Raw genomic sequence first — 16,692 nt, 5'->3', positions numbered from 1 at the left:
GGAATCTGGCTGTGGCTCAATGGGGTGCCCTTGCTCTTGCCATGCTATTGTCATTTGAAGGTTCCACTGGGAAGGGTCTGCTTCCCAGCTCATGCACATGGTTACTGTTAGAACTCAGTCCCTTGTGTGGTCTCAGTTCCTCAGAAGCTATTGGCCAGAGGCTTCCCTCAGCTCCTCCCGGTATAGATCTCTCAACAGTGCATCTCTCAACATGGCAGCAAGAACAAGACAAAGACAAAGAGAGACAGAGAGAGAGACGGAGGGGAGGGGCAAAATGGAAGTTGCCATATTTTGGGGTTATGGGTTGTTGTTGTTTTTTAATTTTATTGAAGTATAGTTGATTTACAACGTTGTGTTAATTTCTGCTGTACAGCAAAGTGACTCAGTTATAGATATAGATATTCTTTTCCATTATGGTTTATCACAGGATATTGAATATATCAATAGTTCCCTGTGCTCTACAATAGGACCTTGCTGTTTATCCATCCTATACATACTAGTTTGCATCTGCTCATCCCAAACTCCCAGTCCCTCCCTCCCCCACACCCCCTTCTTGGCAACCACAAGCCTGTTCTCTATGTCTGTGAGTCTGTTTCTGTTTCATAGATATATTCTTTTGTGCCGTATTTTAGATTCCATATATAAGTGATATCATCTGGTATTTGTCTTTTTCTTTCTGACTTACTTCGCTTAATATGATAATCTCTAGGTCCATCCATGTTGCTGCAAGTGGCATTATTTCATTCTTTTTTATGGCTGAGTAAGAAGTAAACTAATCACAAAACTATTTTGTAACCTAATCACAAAACTAACATGCTATCACCTCCAAATTCTGTCCATTAGAAGCAAATCACTGGGTCCTGTCCAGCCCGTACTAAAGGGGAGGAGATTACACAGAGTGTGAACCTCAGGGAGCAGTAATCTTGGGGAGTTGTGTCACCAGCTACCTCACCTATAAGATTCCCCTCAGCTGGCTCTCGCATTCCCCACTGTCTCCTCATGTCTGGTCACCCCACTTGCTCCATTTTGTCCCCTTTCACACACTTTCCCTCCTGTTCAGCTCTTCCCATAATGTGTTATGTATCCCCCTCTCACTCACTCTGCTCCTGCCCTTTCATCCATGTGGATTGTTGGGGTTTGTTTAAATGTTAAACAACATTTCTGTTTCTTTAAATCACATGTGAACTTCAAAACTATAGTTAAGATATGACCTCGCTGAAGCTTCCCCTAGAGACCTCAGAAGTCTGTGTTCCTTCTTCTGCATCCTGTCGTCTTTGGTTTACAATAAGCTGGACATGTCTTGCCTTTCCTGCCAGACTATGAGCTTCTGAGACTGGGATGTGTCCACTCCCCTCCTGTACACATGATATTCTGCATTTAGTAGGTGCCCTGCAAGGTTCACTGAGTGCAGTTGATTGACTTAATACATATCTAAGATGTGCAGAGTACTGAGATTTTATTTAGAATTCAAACTATGTTATGAATTATGGACAGAGATTTCTTAAGCAGCCACAGACTATAAGCTCTGAGGCTTGGAAATGCATTCCAATTTGAAAGCTTTTTCTTCAGACACAGTTTTCTCTGCATCAGGGGTCAGACTCCACCACTGAATTACCGAGACATATTCCAGCCTGATTCCCACCCTGTTCTGCTTCTTCTTGCTCTGTGCCCCTTCCTTTATTCATCTCTCTCATCTGTGGCAGGAGTGAGAGACCTTTTCATTAAACTCTCGTTCCCATCATTTATCTGGGCTGACCTTACAGTCCTCTTGGCTAGTCTGTTTTTCTCAAGGGACCTGGAGCTTGTAACTCAGACAGGTTGGAGAGCTGGTTGTTTCAGGGGGAGCTCCATCTTTGGTAGGAGCAGAGGTCATTATTAAAGTAAAAACAACCTGAACCAAGGCCCTTTAAATGTCTACTTGTATTTGGTTTGCATTCTCCTCATTCATTACACATGAACCTTTAATGATTTATATATCTGTGAATGTGTGAGGAAATAAAAGTTATAAAACTCTCACATTGGATTAGTGCCTGGCATTTTCCAATGGTGTTTTCACACCCTATGTTTCATGTAATCCGGGCACCAGCAATAGGAAATAGATAATATTAATTGGATTTTATAAATAAGGAAATGTAGATCCAGAGAAGTGACATCCTCTGCCCAAGATCACACCACGTAGTTTACAAGAGGCAGAGCGAGACCCTGAGTTTAGACTCCCAAGTTCAATGTTCTTCTGTCTTGATTTTCTCTGTCATTAGTGAAGGGAAGAGTGGAAATTCCCTTACATGATCAGAACAAAGCTTAATTTCTTCCAAACAGTATTTGCTCAGTGAATGCATGTGAAAATTTGGAGTGAAACTGAGTTCTGGACTAATTATTGGGTTGTGGAATTGTCTTAGAACAGGTTTCAAGTTGCATTGTGCCTTACGTCTTGTCCATTGGTACACAGCCTTCCTTCCTTTTATTCTTTTGCTTATTTATTCATCCAGCTAGCATACTTGTGACTCCCACCATGTAACATGTACCGTGTACCTAAGAAGATCCCATCTCTCTGGTTTCATTCACAGTCTAGTGAGGGGGATGAATAAGCTAGACATGAACTAGATGACAATGATTTTTGTATCTCTGATGATCTGTAAGCATCATGAGAACATGACTGCATCTGTCTGGTTCAGTGCAGTATCCCAGTGATGAGAACAGTACCCAATACTTAGATCTAAACCGAGGGCTCCAGATCTAAGTATCAGTTCACAAATATGAAAAATAGTTGTGGGCACTCTCTCACCTAAGGATAGATGCCTGGATGGGATGGTTGGGTGGACTTTGGCTTGGGGTAGAGGTGGTAAATGGAAAGTCTCACTCATCTCTCCTGCCCAGGGAGTTTGCCCGTTGGAAGGTGAGGAACACAGCCATTGAGAGGAGAGACCTGGTCCGTCATCCAGTGCCCCTCATGCCGGAGTTTCAAAGGAGCATCCGCCTGCTTGGCAGGAGACCCACAACTCAGCAGTTCATCGATACCATCATCAAAAAGTACGGCACCCACCTCCTCATCTCCGCTACCTTGGGAGGTAGGTCAACAGCCACTGGGCCATAGCCCTGTCATGACTTTGAGTCTGAGATGGAGAGGATGGTGGGATGGCCTAGGATCAAAGCCATCTTAACGTCTCCGCCATCGTATGTCACTCAAAAGTATATGTTGCCAGATAAGCCACATTGTCTTGGTTGATTCCGTTCTCTGGGACAGTCTAACTTGAGAGTTTACTAACTTTTGTGGAAATATGGTTTCACCTTGGAATTAGCTCAATTTGTTGGGAATGTTTAATCGTATTATTATATTAGTTCCTTTGGAATGCAGTCTAATCTGGGGAAATAACTTCAGATGACGTTTAGAGAAGTGCCTTTGTTTATTGAAGTCTGCTTTAGGGATTGATAACTTGAGGTTATCTTTTTACAAATGGGATATCATTTGTATCTTATATGGGTTTGGAGTAGATTAGTAGGAAAGCAGACTAATTGCTCCACCCTGCGCAGCTTTACCCATCCCTCCCCATCATGTCCAGTTCATCTTTAAGGGAGTGAAGATAAGAGGGGAGGATAAAAGGAAGGAAAGAAATGCAAAGAAAATGGGAAATGGTAGAGACTAGTGCACTTAGATGCTATGGACCTTGCCCGCATGCATCATTTTATATAATGAGCTACAATCCTTTGGCCATCAGTTTTCTGCCACAATGACTAAGTCCACTGAATTTTGAGAAAGCCCGTTTGGTGGTGGAGCACCATGCCACCTGCTCAGAGAGCTGCAAAGTTATGCATTTAGATAAGGCCCATGTCAGCTGAACAAGATTGGTGTACTTACAAAGGCAGGTGGGTAGACTGAGGCATGCTTATAACAAGTGATCTTTTTTAGAGGAGGGTGAGTGCTACAAGCTGGAGCAGTCAGTATAAACTTCCTGGAGGAAGTGGCAGTTTAGCTCAGTAGGAGTTGGCTGGGTAGAGGAGGGTGGTGGAGCTTCCTAGGTATGCATTTCAAGGAAGACCAATGATGTGGAGAATTTGGATGGAGAAATTGGTTGGGCAAATTGATTCATTCATTCGTATCCACTACTTAGCTACTCCTATTACACTTTCTTGAGTATTTGCTCATAGCAGGCATTGTACATAGTCTTTAGTCCTCAAAAATGGCAAGTTACTGTGCTCCGCAACAAGAGAGGCCGCGATAGTGAGAGGCCCGCGCACCGCGATGAAGAGTGGCCCCCGCTTGCCACAACTAGAGAAAGCCCTCACACAGAAACGAAGACCCAACACAGCCATAAATAAATAAATAAATAAAGAGGATGCATTTCAAATAGTAAAAAAAAAGTGGCAAGTTAAGTTATATTATCTCCATTTTATAGATAAGGAAGCTGAGACTTACAAGAGGTATAGCTAATAAGTGACAAAAATAAGTTTTTAACTTAGGGTTTTCTGTCCACAAAGCCTGCATTATTTTTTTGACCCAACATCTGTCTTCTCTTTAACCAACTCACTCACCTGCCAACCCACCCAATCCAACAACCAACCAGCCAGCATGTATTCTTTAACATTTGAGTGTTAAATCATGTAGTATAAATTCTACTCTATTGTAAAGTGAAAATGAAATCACTTCGACACTGAGTGTGGCATTAACCTGTACCCTTTTCTTTAAATTTCCCCCATCTCCCATTTCACTTGAAAAAAACAATTATTGAGATCAATGCAGTGCTTCCATTAGGAACTGTGTTCTGTCCAAGTCCCCGGAAGTCCCAAATAACAGACTTTTCTTTTGCAGTGAAATATATTTTTAATTTCTCTGAGGCGAGGTGGTGAATTATTCACAGAGCCTTGGTCCTCTCCTGTTTTTACAGCACAATATTTTAAAATATGCAAAGCTTTGGACTGAGTTCTGGTATTGGACAGCAAGCCCTAAATGTTCCCTGAATCCTCAACATGGGTGATGGTGGGGGATTTACTGTTGATGGACACAGTGTGGCAGCAACCCAGCAACTGTGTGAGGTCCTTCTTACATCATCACTTCATTCACTCATTTGTGGAAAAGTATTTCTTAAGAGCCTTCCCATGCAATGGGAGAGAATGGAGGCGGAAGGTTGTAGGGCATGCAAAGGCAGGCTCTGGAGTTTGATTGCCTGTTTCTCACCAGTTTTGGGTCACCTTGGCAGGTTACTCAATACTTTCAGCCTTGGTTTCCTCTTTTATGAATAGAAATAATACTAATACTTCATGCATATTGTGAAGATTAAATAAAATGATGCATTGAAAGTGCTTAGTGCAGTGTTTGGCACCTCACAAATGATTGCTATTGTTGTTCAAGCTATTATTATTATTGTTGTTTTTATTATAACTATTGTTATTGTTATCATTTAGTGAGACTAAAAAATTGGGGGCCTTGGGATTAAAACCCATTCCTACAACTCACTAGATGAATGGAAGACATTGAGAAATTCACTTTCCTGTCTGGCTATCAGTTTTTCCATCTAAATATAAGGAGGTGCAGAGAATTGTATTCACTGTATTTTTTCCTAAGGAGAACACCATATTCACTTAGAGGAAATGCTTTGATAAGCTGTTTGAGGTGTCAGGTGAGTTCCTGAGGGCGTGCTCAAACAACAAAAGATGATTCTTAAACTGTCACATAGAGGACAAGTAAATGCGTTTAGGGAAGAGGAAGGAAGCGGAGTGAGAAGGAGGAAGTGGAGCTGGCAGGAGGGCTGACATCTAAGACATTTCCATGGGATCCTCAGTCTTGGGGTGAAATCTGTTAAACTCAAAATAATTGGTATGAGTGATTTTTTTATGGATGGTGGTAAAGGGAAAAAATTGGGGTCTGGAATGACACACATAAATACAGGGATAGCAATTTCCCTTAGTCCCTCTGAAGATCATATTTTGGATTAAAGGAAACACCTTGGAGGTGGGTGTCTGTGTGATATATACAACTAAGCTTGCACACATGCATGGGAACGCATGTCTCCCTGCACAGATGGATGTGCACAGACGCCTGCCTATGCTTGCGTGAAAGTTAATCTATATGCAGACATACATACATATGCAATGCACACACGCATACATCTTACACCCATGTATATGGGTACAATGTACACATATGTGTATATGTAAGTTTGCACATGTATGTGAATGTATGTATATTGCATGAATGTCTGTTGATGTGTGAACACTCACGTTTTTGTGCTTGTGTAAATGTATGTTTGTGTGTATACTCATTCCCCACCCTGTATTTTGGGAGAGCTCCCCTTGGCTAAGAGGAAGGCTAAGAATAAAGTCACAGGGGCTCAGAAGGAAAGGATGAGGGATGCCCCAGAGGCCTGAAATCCAGACATCCCCTTCCTTCTTCTGGGAAGAGTGTCCCCAGGTGACTCAAAAGATAAGATGATTGACTCGCCCCTGCATCCCCCATTTCCTATGTGTCCCACTTTGTTCCCCTCCGAAAGAAGTGCTACAGAGAGTGAGACAAAGCCCCCAGAGACAGAAAGATTGAGGAAAGGGGTGAAGAGGCAATTTGCAGGAATGCCCAAATGGGAAAGCGACTCTAAACAGAATGTTCTCTTAATAAACAAGAAATTAAGTCTTAATAATGCAGCAAGAAGCCCATTAACCCCTCTTGATCTAAGGTTTGCTTCTGCCAGTTCTCAGTCCGGAGGGAACTGGGCTGTTTCACCTTCTCTTTCACAGGCCCCTTGGCGAGCCTGAGCTGACACTTGTAATATTTATATCCTCTGCTTCCTGGCTCTAACTTCTAGCATATATTCACTTATTTAATCATTTACCTCTCCACCCACCTATCTATTCACCTATTCATTTAATCATCTATCTCCCCATCCATCCATCTATCCCTCAACTGATAACTGAACATTTGCTCTTTGTCTGACCTGGGAAAAGCATTGGGAACGTTATAAAGAAGAATCAGAGTCCTTCCTGCCCCAGGCCACCACTCACCACACCTGGAACTCAATGTCTAATTGTATATAAAGTCGTTTTTAAGCCAAATCTATTCAGGTTGCTGCAGAGTCCAAAGGATGGACAATCGTGTCCTCCTGCATAACTGGCGAAGACTTCATGGGAAGGTGCAAATATGAGTTTTTTATTCTGAACTCAACTTGAGTCTAGGCATGTGGAACCCAGAGATTAATTTTGAAAATGATGAATCTTCTTACTGGAAGATTTCAGTCAATCAACAAACACCGTAGAGTTGGACCACTTCCACATTTATCCATTTACCCACACATACCCTGATCATTTGTTAAGCACATAATATATGCCCATATTGTGCTAGGCAAAGACAGTGAAATGACGAAAGACTCCTACATACTCACTGACTTCACAGTGCTTCTCCTCTAGTAAAAGAGAGAGGCTATTAAACAAGAAATCACCAGGAAATGTGACAGGTAACATATTGGAGAAATAAAAGAGATCGTGGGAGCAGGTGGTTAGAGTTCTTACTTTAGTTTAAGTAAACAGTGGGGGATTCAGGGAAGGCTACCCAGAGGAGGTGTCTTAAGTGACACCTGAGGGATGAGTAGAAGTTAGCCAGGAAAAACAGAAAAGCAGAGTCCCAACCATGGAAGAAAATAGGGCACATTTGTGCAGGATAGAGCACAGCTAGAGAGCAGCACGGGATGCAGCTGGAGAGACCAGATCATCAGTGTCTTGGGTCCCACATTATCCACAGGGATGCAGGCACCCTCTTCCAGGCTGCATGCCACTCCATGCATCCCTCTACTTCACTGTTCATCTGGTGTGTGTATGGAAATGATCCCTTTATGTCTCTGTCTCCCTAGACCAGTGTTGTCCAATAGAAATATAATGTGAGCCACAAATGTGAGTCACATATGCCATTTAAAATTTTCTTCAACCACATTTTTAAGAGTGAAAAGAAAAAGAGGAGAATCAATTTAACAATATATTTTATCTAACATAATATATCCAAAATATTATCATTTCAACATGTAGCGAATAAACTATTAATGATATTTTAATTTCTTTTTTCCATTACAGTTCTGTTTTTATTTTTAATTAAAGTATAGTTGATTTACAATATTGTGTTAGTTTTGTACAGCAAAGTGATTCAGTTATATATACATTTTTTTCAGATTCTTTTCCATTATATTCAATAGGTTATTAAAAGATATTGAATATTGTTCCCTGTGTTATACAGTAAATCCTTATTGCTTATCTATTTTAGGTACAGTAATTTGTATCTGTTAATCCCATACTCCTAATTTATCCGTCCCCTGCCTTCCCTTTGGTAACCATCAGTTTGTTTTCTATCTGTGAGTCTGTTTTGTATATAGATTCATTTGTATTAGTTTTTAGAATCCACATATAAGTGATATCATATAATATTTGTCTTTCTCTGTCTGACTTACTTCACTTAGTATGATAATCTCTAGGTCCATCAATGTTGCTGCAAATGGCACTATTTCATTCTTTTTTATGGCTTGGTTTTATGTTTGGTTTAAGAAGATCTTATACCACATCTTCTTAAACCAAACATCTGTTGATGGGTGTTTGAGTTGTTTCCATGTCTTGCCTGTTGTGAATAGTGCTGCTATGAATATTGGGGTGTATGGATCTTTTCGAATTAGAGATTCCTCTGGATATATGCCCAGGAGTGGGATTGCTGGATCATATGGCAACTCTATTTTTAGTTTTTTAAGGACCCACCATTCTGTTTTCCATAGTGGCTACATCAGTTTACATTGCCAGCAACAATGTAGGAGGGTTCCATTTTCTCCAAACCCTCTCCAGCATTTATTAATTAATGAGATATTTTACTTTGTTCTTTTACATTTTCCAGATCTTGGAACTCTGCTGTGTAACTTACAGGTACAGTGCATCTCAGTTTGGACCAGCTGCATTGCACATGCTCAGTAGCCACACTTGGCCAGTGGTTCCTGTACTGGACAGCATGCATGTAGTCACTGGGTGACTCTAAGAATGGGGACACTGTCTTATTCATTTGTCACCCAGTGCCTGCCAAAGTGCTCAGAACACACAGAATACCCAGTGCATGCATGCTGAGCTAAACGTAATGGACACACTAGAGCGTGATAGAGGGAGGTGATGACAGCTCTCTCGGGGGGAGGGTGTAGCTGGGGAAACCTCGCCAGTAAGGTGATGGCCAGCCAAGCAGGCTCTGAAGAGTGTATAGGAGATGCCAGGTCAAGGACACAGGGCAGTAAGAGGAGGTGATGTTTGAATTGGTCCCAAAATGCTGGATAGGGTTTCAATAGTCAGCCATTTAGGGGAGGGACAGAATGGTATTCCAAGCAGAATAAAAAAGAGTCTGAGGAAAGCCTGAGAGGAATTGGCAAGAATAAACCATGGAGGCAGAAGGAATGGTTTGGCTGGAACACAGGGAGGGAGACAGGGCTGAAAAGACAGGCTGGAGGCTGTACGTGGAGAACTCTGAATGACAATGAAACCACTTTCTAGAAGCAGTCATGGAGGGGTCCGAGGCAGAGGAATTAGCCTAGGGATCAGGACTTTGCCCACGCCCTAGGATAACCACTGTTCTTTCGAAAGTAAATTGTTTTTTCCATTCAACTCAAAAATCATCAGCATTCTAAAGAAATTTCAGTTATCTTAGATATCAGGCTTTTGTCCTCAGAAAGTATCGGTAATGTTTGTTCTCTGACTATCCTGTTGTACTGGGTTGACTAGAAGTAAGGATAAGTCTCATATGATTGATATTTTGTGGTAATCGAATAATGGTGGTTAACCCTTCCTCAGGGCTTACTATGTGCCAGGCAGGGCTCACTATGTGCCAGGCAGGGCTCAGGTGCTTTATGTCATTAATGGATTCAATCCTATGACAACCCTAGGAGGTAAGTACAGTTAGTACTCCCAATTTCACACATGAAGAAACTGCAGTGTAGAGCAGCATTCCCAGCCTTTTTGGCACCAGGGACTGGTTTCGTTGAAGACAGTTTTTCCACGGATGGGGGCGGGGGGATGGTTCAGGCGGTAACGCGAGCGATGGGGAGTGATGGGGAGCGATGGGAGTGGTGGGGAGCGGTGGGGAGCGACGGGGAGCGATGGGAGCGATGGGGAGCGATGGGAGCGATAGGGAGCGATGGGAGCAGTGGGAGTGATGGGGAGCGATGGGGAGCGACGGGAGCGACGGGAGCGACGGGGAGCGACGGGGAGCGACGGGAGCGAAGGGGAGCGACGGGGAGCTCGCGGCCACTCGCCTCCTGCTGTGTGGCCTGGTTCCTAACAGGCCGCAGACCGCAGACCGGGGTTGGGGAGCCCTGGTATAAAGAGTGCAGGTAACTTGTTCCCATAGCTAGTTCAAGTCCAGGCAGTCTAGTTCTAGAGACTGCTTTCTACTACTACTCCAGATGACTTTTGATTGCTCCAACAAACAGACACTGATATAAGGACTTTACGTGTGTTAATTAATTTATTCTTCTTAATTATTCTATGCAGTAGGTGCTATTCTTCTCCTAATTTTGTTCACGAATAAACTGAGAATCAGAGAGGTTAAGAAATGTCCCCAAGTTCACAGTTAGTAGAGAGTGAAACCAGAGGTACAATGATCAGATCTATTTAGGTGGCATATCTGGAGCTTCCTTTATGAAGTTCTGGTGAAACATCTTGTTATCCAAAATAAAATGCACCATTAGTTAGTACTGTTAGTAATCTATGCATGTATTTCTAAGGAAAACTTCATGGTAAATTATATAAGGTTTTCTATTTCTCTCTCTCTCTCTGTCTCTTCCACCCTATGCCTAACTTTCATGTCATCTCCTCTCTCCCCAAGATGTAACTTAAGAAATGTTTATTGAATGAATGAAAAAAATTGATGGATTAACTATTTACTATCTACTATATGCCAAGCATTGGGCTTTGTACAAGGGATACAGCAGTGGCTTATATAGACAGTGGCTGACTTCACAGGGCTGACAGTTTAGTTTTTCCTATCTATCTGTCTGTATCTGTGTTTAAACTATGTCGTATCTCTCTCTCTCTCTCCCTCTCTCTCTATCTATATCTCTATTTATCTATCCATTCATCCATACATCCATCTGTCTGGGAAGGGGTAGCAGAAGGAGAAAGAGAGAAAGGAAAGGAGGAAGGAACGAGGGAAGAAGAGAGGAGAGAAATGAGAGGAGGAATAGGTGGAATTGGATGATGATGAGGAAACAGGAGGAGAAGAAAGGAATGGGAAGGGACCATCTATGGCAAGTCCATCATTTTACAGAAAAGGCTGAGCCTTGAAGAGAGGAAGTGAGTTGTGTTACGAGATGATGCTGGTGAGAACTATGAAGTGGATTAGTAAGAGCTGGACTTGATGACTAAGAGTCTTTTCATGATCTTCGTCCTGATGGAGCTTGGTGCTTACAGACACCTCTGGACTGTCTTGCTTTCATTGTGCTCTTGATTTTCAGAGGCAGAAGGAAATTTGGGCAAAATTAATGAGAGGTCTGAAGCTATTTTCGGCATCCAAGCCATGAAGGCTTTCTACCCATCCCAAAGCTCAACGGGCTGCCTGAGCTTCTTTCCTTTTCCGTGCAGGGGAGGAGGCCTTGACCATGTACATGGACAAAAGTCGCCTGGACAGGAAGTCAGGGAACGCCACTCACAGTGTTGAAGCTCTGCACCAGCTGGCGTCGTCCTACTTTGTCGACCGTGATGGCACCATGAGGAGGCTCCATGAGACCCAGATATCAACTGGAGCAATCAAGGTGCGGCTTGCGGGTGGCTTCGGGCGGCAGGCTCTTAAGATAGCAGCACTGCACAGAGGTAGTCTGCGAGTCAGTGGGCAGATGAAATCCCTGGCTTCTGCCCCAGGGGGCTAACAGTGCCCCCCGGCCAACCACTCTGCCTGAGGTTGTCAAGTGCCCTGTAATATCCCGAGCATTGTCATTAAGGTGACCACATGTACTGATTTCCTGGGGCAGCCCTGGCTGTAATCATGGCATAATTATCCATAGTACTTTCCTTCACTCTTTTTTTTTTTTTTTAACATCTTTATTGGAGTATAATTGCTTTACAATGGTGTGTTAGTTTCTGCTTTATAATAAAGTGAATCAGCTATACATATACATATATCCCCATACCTCCTCCGTCTTGCGTCTCCCTCCCACCCTCCCTATCCCACCCCTCTAGGTGGACACAAAGCACCAAGCTGATCTCCCTGTGCTATGCGGCTGCTTCCCACTAGCTAGCTATTTTACATTTGGTAGTGTATATGTGTCCATGACACTCTCTCACTTCGTCCCAGCTTACTCTCCTTCACTCTTAAAACTCTGTGTGCATGATTTCCAGCCTCCCTTTCTAGATGAAGAAACAGGCTACAGTGGGTAAATCATTTTCGAAAGGTCACAGAGCTCTCAAGAGTCAGATTATGCCTAGGTCAGTAATTGGTTAACACCTGTGTTTTTCATCCTCCCTCCCCATTTTACAGATGGGAACACTCAGGTCCAAGGGTTAAAGACTTCTGCTCAGGGTTACACACCTAGCCAGTACATTAACAGGGGCTAGAACTCTACTCTCTAGACCAGAGATCCACGAGTATTTTTTGTAAAGGGTCAATAATAAATATTTTAAGATTTGCAGGTCATATGATCGGTATTAGTACAACTCAACTGTGCTGCTATAGCACAAAATCAGCCATACAATCAGTGTGTAAAAAATGGGCATGGCTGTGTTCCAATAAAACTTTATTTATAAATCAGGCAGTCTGTCATGTGCCGACCCATGCTCATCTACCCCAGCGCTGTCCAATAGACCCTTCCAAGATAATGGAGAGACTGTATCTGTGCTGGCCAAGACAGGAGCCACTAGTCATATGGGGTTGTGGAGCATGTGACATGTGGCTACTTAGACACTAAATCTGTAAGGTGTTTTTTTTTTAAATTTATTTAAGTTTAAATAGCCACATTGGTAAGAGCAGCTGTGGACTTTCAGCTCAATGCCTTAGAGCACAGGTACTTAAAAAAATTCCACTTTAAATGCAGTAAATTCAAGGATTACCTTTATAAAGAGAATAAAGGAGGACATTTTTGATAAAAAAGGATTAGTTCTTTGGAGGGTTTCAATGAAGATTTTTTTGCATCTCGAAGTTTCTTAAACCAGATTATACCTGCATTTTACCTCTCATTATTCAGTCTATTTTCTCTTCCTGAGCATCTTTCTTCTGAATAAAATGCAGACCTAGTCTTATATCAAGACTTTAAAAGGTATCTCTAGGGAAAAAGTGTGTGTGTGTGAAGGGATGAGGGATTGCCGGGGAGTGTTGGTGGAAGTCAGGCAGATGAGTCAGAAACTGACCAAGGGAAGAGAAAAAATGTGGGAGGGGAGAGACTTGCTGAGGAGGGAGGGAGGAAGGGGAGAAATAAATCAGATCAACAAAGAGCCAGCTTATCCGAGAAGAATCGCCTATATTGGGGGGATTTTGGTGTTAGGGAACTCAGCACAGAGAGATGGAGCTTGATGAAGCCATCGGAGTCTGAGTGAAGCAAAGGCCTGGTTTGCATTATCACCAAATGGTTCCCTCCATGGGATGCAGAATTGAGATATTGAAGCTCTATCAGAAGGTAATCCTCTTTTGTGCATCCCGGAAGTGCAGTGTGCCTCCTTACGAGGAATTTCTTAGAGAAATTGCACACAGGCCACTCAAGAAGCCGTTCTTGCAATAGCACCATCCTCGACACTCAATCTGGCACTTGGATTTTTCTAGCCATTTCTTGACGCTACCTCAAGACCCAACTGGCTAGAATTGGTCTCCCTGCCAGCTTTGCCTAAGATGAGCAGCTGACCCAGGTGGGGAAGTTTTGCCCGTGGTTTTCTCTTCCTGAGCATCTTTAGCAAGATGGATTGGTAGTTTTGAATCTCATTTAACAATAATGATGTCATTATTCTGTACACAAAAAAGAATAAATTATTTTTTAAAAGCAAAGCCTAATAACCTTCCATTTTTGTACTGTTTCCTAAGTGCTAGATACTTCAAAAATATGATCCCTTTACTGTTAGGGTGGGTAACAGTATTACTGACATTGTGTAGATGCGGAAATTGAGGCTTAGAAAGGGGAGTTAGTGATCCAAGGCTCTGCTGCTGGACAGGGGCAGAGCTGGCATTGGGAGATCTGTGTGACTATTTCCCAAGTCATCATTCCCGACAACAGTCAGTGCTGTGTCCTTAAAGCTGGATGCAAACCTCAAAACAAGCCTACAAGTGATTGTGTTAAATAATGGAAAGTAAGGGCTAAAGACATGAAGAAACCACTTTACATAGTAAACCATTCATATTTCAAGGTTATCTTTTAGAATAGCTGTTTTCCTATTGTCCACCACCTCAATTATTCTAACAGTGTTTTAGAAACACACCACCAGAGGACTGGGGTGACCATTCTGCAGTGGAGCTGACTGTGCTCTTTGCTAATTTTTTTTTGGAAAATGGGAATAATTTTATTGTTCTTGCCTAATGATAATGCATATGTACTCATCGATAATGCATGTTACAATTTATAGAGACTCTGGTAATAAGATGTCAATTATTGAACATATGCCATGTGTCAGGCACTTACACCCATCAGGTTTAGTCTCACCACCTTCCTGGAAGGATTTACCAACTTCAGGTTGCAGGAGCTTAGAGAAGTGACTGCCTGAGGGCACACAGCAAATAAAGGGCCTAGCCAGGATTTAACACTGACTCTCCTAATTCCAAAGCCCATGCTTTTGAAATACACTATAGTGTTTCCACTTATTTTTAGTTCATATAATACTTGAAATGGCTTTGGGCAGTGAGAACCAAGGATAGAACGTGGGCGTCCTGGCTCCAGTCTGCTAGGTTGCCCTGCTATCCCGTTGTCTGCTTGGCAACAGTCAGGCATGGTCCTTGACACAGGCAAGGGGCTCAAGAAGTGGCCACTGGCTCAGGTCAGGCTTTCTCTGCTGCCTGAGCTCTGCTGGGGGCTGACTCTGCAGGATCTGTCCCAGACAAGGGCATCTGTCTCACATCTGTCGCCCTTGATGTCCCCTCCAGGTCACAGAGACACGCACTGGGCCTCTGGGCTGTAACAGCTATGACAATCTGGACTCTGTGAGTTCCGTCCTTCTGCAAAGCACGGAGAGCAAACTGCACCTTCAAGGTAGGATGTCAGTGGAAATGATGGGAACAGAGAGGGGGAGGGGAGAGAAGCCTGGGGGAGGAGGGATGAGAGGGTATCAGGAGGCATGATGTAGAGGGAGAATGAAAACTAAGATGAAAGGCAGAGAAACCAACAAAAAATAAAAATATGCAAATTAAGACAGTTATGATATGATGTCTTTTTAAAAATTTTAACATATATGGGACATTAAATTCATGGTTATTAATTAGTTTTCAGATATAAAGTATGGAAATGTGAGCTTTTTCTGATTATTTTGATGAAAATGTCTAAACAGTGTTATTTATAGATGTTCCAGATCTGATATATATTAAAGTTTCATATCATAGCCTCTGAATTTCCTACATTATTGTGTTTGATTCTCAATGTATTTTGGCAGATATTATTTGAATTCCAAGAACTATAGGGCATTTTATAGAATTTTTGGTTCTATGTAAACTTCCTTCTCCTTATTAACAAATAAAAATAAATCATTAGTGGTCTTCAGTATATTCATACACCCATATGTGTTTGTGTATATGTGTGTGTGCTTTTAGCAGAGTTTACAAATGAGAACATTCAATGCTGGCTGGAATATAGAAAGACAGATACTCTTAGGCATGGCTAGTGAAATTGCAACAATTCTAAGGATTAATTTGTTGAAATACATACATATTTGTATTTGTTTATTATCTATTATATGTCAGGCACATGTTATGTGCTCCATATATACTCAAGACCTTGAAGAAAATATACTCTTTAAAATAGTCATTTTATCCTGATTCATTCATCATAAAGAGGAGGGGAGATTGTAGGGGGAAAAATGATAAGACTTTAAGTATAGATAGTGCTGTTTTAAAAAGCATAATTTATAATAGCAAAGAAAAAAACAATGTAAGGAGCTCAGTTTTCCACATGAGGAGACTAAGTGAATTATATAGCATCCATACAACATAATATTAGGCAGGTGCTAAAATGTTGTTTATAAAGAATTTTCAAGATACGTGAAAATGATTTACTATAATGTTAATTAAAAAGTGGATGGTTTCTGACCGAATGTATGGCATGATCTTAATTAATGTAAAAGGATAAGGAAAAATAACATTGCAAGGAATTATGTGAGATGTTAAAAGAGGTTACTTCTGGATGATTAGGTTAGAGATGATTTATTTTAGTCTTCCAATTCCTTTTCTAACTTTCCTATAATGATCATGTATTAACTTTATAGTCATAAAAAATGGCATATGCTTTAACTTTGAGCGAACTAAGAATGTGACCTTTTAGAAAGGTATCTGATAAAGGTGATTCTGAATGTCAGTGGGAGGAAAGTTGGGTTGAGATTGGCAGGTCGAGCTAAACAGAGCCTAATATGACTTTTATATTCTGGTTCCTTGGCAACTCTTTGATTCATGCTCCTGTTATAGAAGATGGTTGGAAAGTAGTACAGAACAAGCTTGGTAGTGTCACTTGGGAGCAATGAATGAAAACCCATCAGGAAAATTCAGGCCGAGAGAGTGGTTTAGTGTTAAAACAAAAGCCAACA

At 41.9% G+C, this 16,692-nt stretch overlaps 1 protein-coding gene across 1 annotated transcript in view; it reads left to right on the top strand.

The window, feature by feature from the left end:
• BRINP1 (BMP/retinoic acid inducible neural specific 1) overlaps nucleotides 1-16,692 on the top strand; it is a 184,919-nt gene that overhangs the window by 112,048 nt on the left and 56,179 nt on the right. Inside the window, exons 3-5 of the mRNA XM_007178130.2 lie at nucleotides 2,878-3,068; nucleotides 11,575-11,744; nucleotides 15,047-15,152. Of these exons, the coding sequence (XP_007178192.1) occupies nucleotides 2,878-3,068; nucleotides 11,575-11,744; nucleotides 15,047-15,152 (467 nt within the window). The remainder of the gene's footprint in view (nucleotides 1-2,877; nucleotides 3,069-11,574; nucleotides 11,745-15,046; nucleotides 15,153-16,692) is intronic.

This window comes from Balaenoptera acutorostrata, chromosome 6, assembly GCF_949987535.1.
Source record: "Balaenoptera acutorostrata chromosome 6, mBalAcu1.1, whole genome shotgun sequence".
NCBI lineage: Eukaryota > Metazoa > Chordata > Mammalia > Artiodactyla > Balaenopteridae > Balaenoptera > Balaenoptera acutorostrata.
This window is presented reverse-complemented; position numbering and strand designations above follow the sequence as displayed.